The sequence below is a fragment of the Neolamprologus brichardi genome, chromosome 9 (genome assembly GCF_056152115.1).
Source record: "Neolamprologus brichardi isolate AB-2024 chromosome 9, ASM5615211v1, whole genome shotgun sequence".
Taxonomy (NCBI): domain Eukaryota; kingdom Metazoa; phylum Chordata; class Actinopteri; order Cichliformes; family Cichlidae; genus Neolamprologus; species Neolamprologus brichardi.
The window spans coordinates 39,760,204-39,771,991 of NC_142112.1; the positions used below are offsets into that span (position 1 = coordinate 39,760,204).

Genomic DNA, 11,788 nt, shown 5'->3' on the forward strand with positions numbered 1-11,788 from the left:
CCAAACAGGTTTAAGCCACATTCAAATTTAACACGAGTTCAGCAGGTTGGAATAAATGAGCTGCTGTGGTTTAAGATACTCGTGCTTGTAGAACAACAGGATTGTTTTAAACTGCTGTCAGCCGGCAGGAAAAACACAAACAGGAATAAAGTTGCTGCATTTCTGTCTGACACTGAGCTCTGAGCTTCCAGGAATGGTGACGCTATTGCTGAAGAATTGATTGGTATGTAGGCGAGATGTCAGAACAGGTTACCATGGTGATTTATCCCAGTCAGAAGTTACAACCTTTACAAAACTGAAAACTCAGGATTAAGCCTGAAGTTAGCCGGATAAGATCAGGCTTCATAGTTCAGACCTCAGGCAGGTTCATGTTGTTGAACCAGCCGTGACTGTTTACTCCGTAAACACTGATATGATTGTTTTATTCATTTTCTTTAGATATTGGAAGAATTTGCCGACAATAACTGCACAGCCCTCATCAGCACCGTGTACCTGCACACAGGTGGGTCACCTGCACACAGGTGGGTCACCTGCACACAGGTGGGTCACCTGCACACAGGTGGGTCACCTGCCTGCCCGTCAGCCGCCACTCTGCTTTCAGATCACAATCACAGCAGCAGCCAATCACAGCTCAGAGACGAGCAAAGAATTTATTCGTTTCACAAAAGATGGAGAGTCAGATAACGCACACACACACACGCACACACACACACACACACACACACACACACACACACAGCAGTGCTTTTTCCTGTCTCATTGCAACATTCAAGGTTTTTCAGGACTTTCTGTCAGAGGAATGAAATGAGGTCACTGAGGTGTGTGTGTGTGTGTGTGTGTGTGTGTGTGTACATGTTTAGACACCTTTGTGAGGACAGAAGAGTGCAGTGCTACTATACTTATGGGGACAAAATGTCGTCCACACGGGTTTGAAGGCATGTTTGAGGCTCACGATGTGGTTTTAGTGTCGGGGTCACCGTTGGGTCAGGGCTCAGGGTTAGTGCAGGAGGCCAGGGAAAGCATTATGTCAATGAGATGTCCTCATTAAGATATAAAAACGAGCGTGTGTGTGTGTCAGTATTGAATTAGCTGTAATGAGTGAAGTGCTGCTGACTCGTCTCTAACCACCTTCAGCATTCAGCACAATCAGGGTCAGTCACTCAGCACTGAGACCGTTTGTCCTCTTGTTGACTGAATCGACCAATCAGCTGCCAGAACCCTCGTTACAAACCTGAACCCAAACTAAGTCAACAAGTCTGCGACGAGCATACACTTAATCTGATAATCTGATAGCTTATGGTGTAAGGAACACAAACAACTGAGGGTTTGGCTTAAACTGAGTAAGAATGCTTCCTGCTGAAGGTTATCAGCAGTCATAATTAACAGCAGACAATGAAGAGTGAAAAGACCTGTCGGTCCAGCTCCGCCTGCCAGCGTTCTCCTGCAGTCTGAGCAGCATCGGCCTGCAGAGCTGCTCACAGCCCGACGCACAGCTGTGTGTCGTACTTTCAGCTACACAAACACGGCGACACAGCCGTTGCTATGAATCTGACAAAGCTGACCCGTTGAAGGCGATGCCGTTCACTGAGCCAGAGCTTTGTTCACAGCCGAGCTCGCTGCTAATGTTTCAGGTGAAACGAATCCAAACACGGTGATGAAGTTCATGTGGAGCTTCAGTGGGAGGATGTGTCTCATGTTGTTCTCACGTCCATCGCTCCTCCAATGAACTGTGAGTGTTTTCTGCTGATTTTAGGAACCCCGCCATTCCTCTCTGCTAACTCTTCTCCTGCTTTCTTTTCTTGGCATCTTTATTTATGCAGCTCATTGAAGCAGCTGAGCCCTCCAGCAGGAAAGACAACGCTCGGCGTAGAATAAAGTCAGAGCGGTCGGCGTCCTCGCTGTGAGGCGGCAGCTTCTTCACTGAGGACAGAAATCTATCTTCATAAAAGATCAAAGACGAGCAGAGAGGAAGAGACGAGCCGAAGATGGAGAGCCATCCTCGCTGTGACCTTCAGTTTGCCTCTCAGACACAAACACAGACAAAGAGACGAAAACAGAGTTCAGCCGAATTCACAAAACACCCGAGAGACGAGCACGCACACACACACGCACACACACACACACACACACACACACACACACACACACACACAGATAAATAAACACATGTAGGATTCTACATGTTTGTGGATGCGTTTCGTTCCTTCACGTCTTCAAACTCGTCGCATGTTTTTGTTGGCTGTGTTTCTCACGGTGTCACTGAAGCATGTTCAGGTTTCTGTGATGGAGAAATATCAGAAACATGCGTCACAGCTGCTTCACATCACTGTTTTTTCATATTTGCTGACAATAAGTCGTTTGACTGTCTCTCCTGATCCACTGAACTGCTTCAGTGATGAGTGGAGCTTCTGCAGTAAAGCTGAGCACAGGAAGCAGCCTGCAGCGCACACTTGCAGTTAACACCAATCATCCACCTCACAGTGATCCAGCCTCACCCAGCGACGAGCGCACGAGCTCCACGTGGATATCTGAACGTCTGATCCTAAAGCTCAGAGTGAACGATGAACTGTTTCATCAGTTCTGATGGTTTTGGATTGACAGACGTTCCTGTCTTTATCCGACAGTTTATTTAAGCAGAAGCGGGCTGCGCTGCCAGGAGGGAAATCATTATTCACTCCCAACAATAAAGAGCTCAAACCAATAAAAGCTCACGGTGAAACAAAGAGAATGAGATGGAAATCAATGGTCACCTTCCCTGCAGCAGAAATCAATGACAGCTTCCCATCGCTCTGCCTCGTCTGAGCTTAAACTGCTGTTAAGTGCCTTCATCGATCTTTTTAAAAACACACCACAGAAACACGTGAACGCCGATCCAGAGCTGCACGGGTCCAGCCCGGCGAGCACCGAGGCCCGTCACCGTGACGCCTTTGCTTGTTTTTATGTTTGCATTCAGACTGTGACGTGGCCTCGTCCTTTTAAAAAGGTCGAAGTGGAAGAAAAGACGGCGTGATGTTTAAAGCTGCGCGTGAGGCGTTACCAGTCTGTCTGCTGAAGAGTTCATATCAGCACCGAGATCCAAACTTCACACCTCAACTGCAGGGTGGAGACGCCCAATTTACCCAATCACCACCTGCAATCAGTGTGTGTGTGTGTGTGTGTGTGTGTGTGTGTGTGTGTGTGTGTGTGTGTGGTACAGATGTTACTTCATATCAGACTTCATCCTGTCATGTTTACGGGAAACAAGACTGAAACTCAGAGAAAAAAAAGACAAAAATAATGTTGTCCTGCAAAATGCCACAACAGGAACACACACACACACACACACACACGCACACACACACACACACACACACACACTCACACACACACACACACACACACACACACACACACTCTTCAGGAATGTCTCGGCCAGCTGAGAGGGGCCGTCCTGCCAAACGCAGCCTCAGCAGGTCTGAGCTCAGCTGAGAAAATCGTCTTTCTGTTTCCTCAAAAAATCATTTCCAGGCTCTGAACTTGTGACTTCAGAAACATTAAGTGTGATCCGTCAAACCGGTCCCTCGCTCTCTCAGTGTGATGATGTCATGACAAAAGCACATATAGAATGTGTGTAACAGCAGGTTGTGCAAACTGGATTAAGTAAGTGTTGCAATTCTGTTGCGTGCAGCTCTGGAGGCAGACCCGGGGAACCGCGGGCTGCAGGTCAAAGCTTTCTGCACGACTTGCTTCATTTGTTGCCTCCAAATCTTTTCTTCCTCTGTTCACGTGTGTGTGCGCACCAGCTGCATGCACAGACACACAATCCTGTCCACCTCGTGAACACACCAACATCAGAAACTAATCGTTAGATCTGCAGGGTGTGTGTGCGTGTGAGGGTGTGTGTCCTGCCTGCAGCAGTGTTCGCAGGTCAGAGCGAGACTGTGCTTGTCTGTGAGATGGAAGCTGCTTCACTCTGTCGCTGTTTCAGGAAAATTCCAGAAGGGTTTTCCGTCTCTGACAGCCAGCATGTGCTCCGACCTTTGGTACGCGGCTGCAGCCACACAGATAACCTCTCTTTGGGGTTGGCACAGAGTAACCTGAGAGTTTCACCTAAAAGTGCATGCACCACAGTGGGTTTTAAATCAGTCAATCAAAATGTGACTGAAGTGCTGACTGTCAGCTTTAACTCAAGGGGTTTAATAAAAACACTGCACAGCTGTGCAGAGCCTCACACTTTCACAGGCTCAGAACCAGCTGGACAGGTGAGGCCTGCTCCCTCGTTGTTCCCTGAGCCACAAGAAGGATCTGGATTTGATCCCATCCAACTTTCCTGAAAGGGTCGATACAGGCTCCAAACAGACTCGGATGCTGAAGGACGTCCTAAACTGTGTCACTGTGCAAAACCTCATGGACCTGACTGTATGTCAGGAAACCGTTCTAAATGATTTCACTGAGTGATGCTTCAGCAAAGTCTCAGTCACCTCCTCTTCCAGCCACGGGGACAAAGACGCATTTCTGCCAGCTGAGACACTGAAACTCTCCCAATGTCCTGAGTCTGCCCTGCAGCTCCTTCCAGGAGGACATACGTCTCAACTAGGAGCCTCCAGGTGAGTCAGGTACCTGTCTCAGTGTAGAAGAGCAGCGGCTCCTCTGGGCCCCTCACCCAGTCTCTAAGGTGGAGTCCAGAGACCTTTGAGGGGAGGCTCGTTCCTGCTGCCGTGTCATTACATGCAGTTTGTGACAATCATCAGCTGTTTATCGTCCATGCAGATACCTGCAGGCTGCAGGTGTGAAACCCGATGAGGGCTGCGTGTCAGCTCCAACCTTCAGAGCCCGACCAACAGAGACAGCAGGCCTCTAAAGCACCGAGTGGGGTTTGTGTGATGGCGTGTGGGCACGCAGGTACACGAGTGGCCTGTATAATCCGGCGAGCACTTTCTCAGCTCCATTATTGACATTTTTCACATTCCTGCTCTGAAAATCCCACAGGCTGCTCTTGACGGGCGTTAGCCGCCGCCGCCGGGAAGCCTACCACACACAGCGTCTCTCATTCATTACAACAGCAACGAGGACTTAACTCGCCAACGCGATTCAAGTTCTCGTTCCCACCTGCAGCTCCCAGCAGTCTGGAGCGAGTCCCATCAGTGACTCAGCGCTGGTGAAAATGACATTTCAGCGTGAGAGCTGATATCTGTGTGAACCTCAGTGAAACTGACACAAGCCAAAAACAGCTGCGACTCACTCAACCAGCTAAACACAGGTTCACACACCTGTGGAAACACCTGAGTGTTTACATGTGGTGAAAACGACCACAAAGACGCAGAAACCCAAAACAAAGCATCATCACGTTCATCTACACACACACACACACACACACACACACACACACACACACACACCTGCATCAGTGTGACATGTGTACTAAAGTTCACCTCACTCTGCTGGTGGCTTCTTCCTGCTGTCGCTGCTCACAGGGAGTCAGTGATTGTTGGGGTTCAGTGGTGACAGTGTGGAGTCGTTACAGTAACTTAAAGTAATTTAACTGACCACACAGCATTAGGGTGGTGGTGGCACCATCGCCTCTCAGTACGCAGGCCTCTCTATACTCTGGCTTCCTCCCACAGTCCAAACACGTGATGTGAGTGTGGACGGTTGTGTGTCTGTGTGTGTAGCCCTGTGAGAGGCTGGAAGCCTGTCCAACGTGCACCCCGCCTCTTACCCTACGCCAGCTGGGATAGACACCAGTGACCATGATCTGGAGGAGAAGAAGAAGGATGTGCGGGTGGAGAGCACCGCCGCTCTGACGCGACGCTGACACGTTCAGGTACCATCGCATCAGACGTCCTCACGCACGCACACAAAAGCTCAATCATCAGTGTGTGGTTCGCTTTGATTCACGAGGAAAAGCTCAGCGTGTCCGGCCCCTCCTAAACCAGCAGCCAATCAAAACTCTTGAATCGAGGCAGGACTTTGGGAGTTTCACCGCTGACCTCGGCTCAGTTTTTGGGGTGTTTTTCAGTCGGGCCGATTGTTGTCGTATTTTTTTAGTCAATGCAGCTCGGCTGGGTATGTTAACGGCATTACCATGGTTACCGCCAGGCTCCAACGTCTTCTTTATTATTGGAGTCGAGTTTCACTTACACACACACACAAAGGCGGACACACACACACAGCCAAGGTCTTTCCAAAAAGTCAAACTCAATGGGAACTCTCACACACACACACACACACACACACACACACACACACACACACGCTCTGTGCAGCCACAACAATCAGTGTTTGATGATTTACTGCAGCTGAAGCTGGATCAGAAACACAGAAAGCGAGCAGCTGCTCTCTCCCAGCGCACAATCAGCAGAGAGAGCAGCCAATCAGAGCAGCTGGTGTCATCAGAGAGACACACAAGTCTCCGAACAGCTCAGTGTAGAAATCTGATTGTTTTTGTGTTCAAACGTAAAAACTGAGAGGACGTGTGTGTGTGTGTGTGTGTGTGTGTGTGTGTGTGTGTGTGTGTGTGTGTGTTTGTGTTTGTGTGTGTTTGTGTTTGTGTGTGACAGACTGGGTCAGTGTGAGACTTTAGTTTGCTAACTGGTAATTATGTGACAGTGCAATCAGCTCATTTACACAGTAACATGAAATTAATGCAGCCAGTTACTTTCTCTGGCAAGTAATTAAGTCATCTACTCCATTACTTTTAAGGGAAGTAACTTGTAATATGTAACAGATTACTTCTTCGCTGGTTCGTGCCGATACAGTCCATGAAATAATCAAACACAACCTTTCTTTTCTTTTCGTGCTTGAGGTCATGAATATGTAAGAGCTGCATTTCACAGGACAAATTTCCTGAGGTGTGTTTCTAGTAAAGAGAGCGTCACCATGGCAACCAGGAAAACAAAGATGGAAAGAAAACATGGCAGCCATTTTTCTCAACCCAACTAGCACATCGTCATGACAAAGTGACACATTTGTACCTGCTTTTATATTTAACCCTTTAAGACCGACCATAGAACCAAGTCCACCAGAGCTTATATTATATGTTTACATGCTGTGGAGCCATTTTTGGGAGCATTTCAAGTTGCTATACATCAATACAACCATCATAGCCCAAATTTTAATAATATGTCTGCATTAAGTGCATAGTAACTACATAAATTGCACAAAAGTGCAATAAACTACAAAAAAACTGAAAATCGTTTTTGTTTTTTTAACATTTATTTCTAGTTAGAGAAATTTAAGAGGCTTATCCCTCAAAACTGTAAATACAAAAAAGTTGCACAAAATAGTTTCCCACCACAGGAAATTTATTTTGAGTGTCTTCATAGTTTTATTTTTGAAATACACCAATTTTTATATACTGCAGGAAAAACTAAAATAAATATTATAGTGCAAATTTGCAAAAAAGCAGCATATGCATCAAAATAAACTATTTCCAGCAGTGCAATATGAGTCCTAAGCATCCCAGAAACCACACAGAAAGTCATAAAGTCAAACATAACTTTTAAAAACACCAGTATAGGCTCATGAGGCCTTAATGGTAAAAAACTACATTTCCGCGAAAATGACGTCACTTCAGGTTTCGGGCAGGTCATGGCGGACATGTGATAGTTCACACTGATGGATGTAGGAAGTGTTACAAACAGCTGATCGGATCAGCAAAGCGTGTTTCTGGAATATTATGTTTTTGTTGCTGCAAGTGCTTTTTATGCAGTTTTTGCAAAGTTATATGTGGAAGGAAACTGTGACCGAGGACAAGCTGATGGCATAAGATGTAAGTACAACTCCTCCGGTTTCATATGCAAAAAAAATTATTGCGCTAGCTCACGTGGTTGCAGAGCTACCGGGATTTAAAAATACTTACGCAAATCAGAGCGTGCCCGCTCCGACCGGTTTTAAAGGGTTAAAGTGAATACCAACTCTGAAACACACAGTGTGCGTCTGAAACACACACACAGCTTTTTGCTGTTCAACGAGCACATGTGAGGCTGCACTGATGAACTGTTGTGTTCAGAGACAACAAATAATGTTGCAGAACGTGAATCAAAATACAAATAGTTTTCTGGCAAAACAAGATGAGGTTGTGATTATCTCACCAACTGCCATGAGACTGGGTTGACTTGTTTGGTCGCCATCTTTGGTTTAATGACATGAGAGAATTTAACCCTCAGTCTTGGCCTGCAGGCACTCTGTCAGCCTGAGCAGTGAAACAACAGCCCATTCTCAACAATGACAGTCACACAAATACACTCAGACTTACTCAAATCCTGCTAATCACATTGTGTTTGAAACAAAGATGGAACACAGTCAGCTGTTTTCACTTATTACACACACACACACACACACACACACAATCACAGATAACACAGATGAAACTCTAATCTCAGCAGAGCAGCCTGATTACCCTGAAATTTCCCATAATGCAATCCAACCAGAAACTGTCAAAATAAAAGGTTAACCTGAGAAATTCTCAAAAACACAACATTCATTTGTCAGCCGTGTCATTTCCTGTTCTTCCTGAGGAGCAGGTTAAACTTCCTGAGGAAACACTGATGGGATCTGTGGCACACAGGTAAGGACTCACCTTCTGACAAACATGAGATCAATGACAATGATCGATAGGTTTTACAGGCTGGATTTAATCCTGGATAAAGTTTTTTCTAACGCTTCTTCCTGTTTACATCCTGCCTGCTGCTGTAGTTTATGATGCGTTCAAAGAAACGTCGTATTTTTAAAATGTATTTATTTCTAATGTGAAGCCCCTCCCCTTCCTGCTCAGGGTTTCCTCCTCTTGTTAATAAACTAATAACTGACATCACATCCTGCCTTATCTCTGGGATCTGTACCCAAGACCTCTCAACATGTTTTTCCAAACTGGGTTTAAAAACTTCCAGCACGTTGATGGATGCAGGAGGACATGCAGAGGCTGGTGTGGCAGAGGAGGGCAGGAGGAGGACTTCTGAAAGGAGCAGAAAGAGGAAGAAGATCTGCTGTGTCTTCTCTAAAATCTAACTTGCATGTTATTTATGATGCTGAGCCTCGTGTGCTCTTTCCACTCTGAGCTGTGAGTGGGGAGTTCTTCTCTTCGATTAAGTTGCATTATCGCCTCGGTAGTTCCCACAGCACATGTGGTGTGGGATGTGATAAACCCACAGTGCTTTTCCAGGCTGTACAACCTGCATTCACTATTTCACACACTCAGTGCTGCAGGTCAACAGCAGAGCCCAAAGGATGCTGAAGGACCTCAGTCACATCCTGTTCTCTGACCACCTGCTGCCGTACGTCACAGCAGCTTGTCTGCTCACTGAGACACTGTGGACTCGTCCTGCACACGTCACGTCACAACCAAGACATACAGACTCGTGTGTTTATGGCTCAGTAATAAGAACTAAACCACCACGAGCCTCCCCACACTCATCTAATCAGACCCCACACTGACCCACTCCACCCAGCATGTGAACTCATTCTCGTCCTCCTCTCTGATGAGGTTATCGTTCCCTGTGGGACGTCTGTCTCATGGAGAACGTGGGAGGAGCAGAGACAGTTTAACCCTCACAGCGTGGACGCAGGCCGAAGCCATCAATCACCGATCAGTCAGAGAAACGAGCTCCTACAGGTTTCTGATGGAGATCATTGAGCGAGAAAAGAAGGAGAAAACTACATGCGAGTACAACATGTACTCAAAGTACTACAATACGAGGAGAATGCACATTACACAAGGAGCTGAGATCATCAGAGGTGGAACTGTAATGTTCTCTTTATGATCTGCTGTTGTGTACGTTTGTGTCTGTGCAGAATAATGTGCTTGTGTTGCTGTAAACCTCGGGTGTTTCACTCAAATTACAACAACAACAATCACACAATGGTTGATTAAAGCTCCGCCCCTCTTGTTGTGGCCGAGCATGTGACACAATCACTGATTTCAGTAAAGACCACCAGTTACGACTCGGCGTAGGAGAACACCGTCACAGAGCAGAGCAGGCATCAGTGTCAGTGACAAAAGGAGCTGGGTGGAGGTGGGTTGCAAAGCAGCTTGCAGATGAGCAGCAAACATGAGCTATATGTGAATGAAAGCCTGTTAGACCCACAGCAGAGAGCAGAGTGGGCGCCCTCCACCAGAGTCAATGCTTTGTCTGACAGTTTTAATGAAACTCACATGGGCTTCTTCTTTGCTCCACCTTTCTGCAAACTTTCATTCAGCCTGATGCTTGTGTGCACTGTGAGTCACTGATCACTGCTCCAAATCCAAACAGAAACGCAGGTATTACATAAATGCAGCGTTCACGGCTCCAGCTGTGGAGCTGACATCCTCACGCTGCAACATTTCCCACCTTTCACTTAAAGCCTGATTATCATTTAAAACACGTCAGCCTCTCACATGTCACGTGTCTCATCATTATTAGGATTTTACAGATGAACTGCACTCTGCTGTTCCTGTGTTGTTTGGCAGACACGTGTTCTCTGTGGGAGCTTTGGCTCAGATGCAAAGCAAACACGAGAGGAAATGAAGGTTTAATTGGCGACAAGCGTCAGTGTGAGTTTAAACGTCTTCAAACGGAGCTTCCACAAACTTTCTCACACATGGCTCCATCTCTGGCTCACACCGCCTCTGACTCTTTACTGTTTATTACAGGTGTGTTAAACCTGCGATCCGTCCTCGACGCTCAGCCGGTTTCGGTGCAAACATTCCTCTCACACTTCTTTCATTTCTGTATCCCCCTCCCTCTCCCGGGTCTCATCCCTCCGACCCGTCTGTGAGATGTAATCTGCCCGCGGGCCTCCTGTGAGTGGCTGAAGCGCCTCCTGGGGAAGCTGAGCCTCCTCGGCTGTGTCTGAACCCGCAGAGCAGTCTGACCTGTTAATTCCAGTTAACTCCAATTTAGAGTCTCTACTTCCTCCTGTGAGTGATCCGATCGGCGGAATCACCCTGATGTTACATTCATTTGATATCACGGAGGAAAAAGTCACTTCCTCAACATGTACAGTAACTTTGAAGGTTTAACCTTTGACACCGTGTCGTGACTCTGATGTTCGAACACGCGTGTTTTCCTCTGTGGAATATGCCCCTGACTTTCTGATCCTGAATCAGCTGTAATGATCTTTTCTGCAGGCTGTCTCACTCTGACTCTGAAACCACTTTGCTCCAGTTTCTGTACTTTCACACGAGCTGAGACCCCAGATCACATGTGTGACGCCCGAGCAGCAGCTGAGCCGCAGCGGGTGCCCTCAGCGGGGACACACCAACTTTTTAACCCTCCCCCGGAGCTCCGTCCCCGGTTCCTACCTCTCCTGTCGGGAGTGGTGCAGCAGCAGCGGCCGAGCAGCAGCAGCAGCAGCGCCGCTCCTCCGCCGCAGAGAAGCTTCATATCCGCGGTTCGATCCTAACTCGGGTACTCGGAGTGTGCGTGAAGTGCGTGGACGGACTCCTTCATGAGCAGCAGGTACAGCAGAGACTGAGCTCCAGCGCGTCCTGCAGCTGAATGAGGCTCCGAGCTCGGAGCGGGGAAGTCCACACCTCCTCCACCCACACCTCCTCCACCTCCCTCCACACCTCCTTTTCAAATCCATTTAGCTTTATTGACGTGACACCCAAACACGCGTGTCCGTGCGCACAGGGACACAAAGGATCGACTTTCATTAAGCTGTAAAACTGAAGTAAAATCAGCGGAAATGCGAAGATAATAAGACACCAACTTCCCACTTTATTAACGGGAAATTGTGGAAATGTGGAACAACACGCACAGTGGGCTTTATCCACTGATGACTGAACACGGTGAAGAAAAAGAGTGACAGAGGGGTCGCAGCCGGTGTC

General features: G+C 47.4%; 1 protein-coding gene across 1 annotated transcript in view; it reads right to left on the reverse strand.

Moving 5' to 3' along the window:
• The window catches only part of LOC102792948 (melanoma receptor tyrosine-protein kinase-like), a 37,146-nt gene extending 25,679 nt beyond the window's left edge, over positions 1 to 11,467 (reverse strand). Inside the window, exon 1 of the mRNA XM_006809276.3 lies at positions 11,261 to 11,467. Coding sequence (XP_006809339.1) covers positions 11,261 to 11,342 — 82 coding nt within the window. The 5' untranslated portion in view covers positions 11,343 to 11,467. The remainder of the gene's footprint in view (positions 1 to 11,260) is intronic.
• Positions 11,468 to 11,788: the final 321 nt, after the last annotated feature.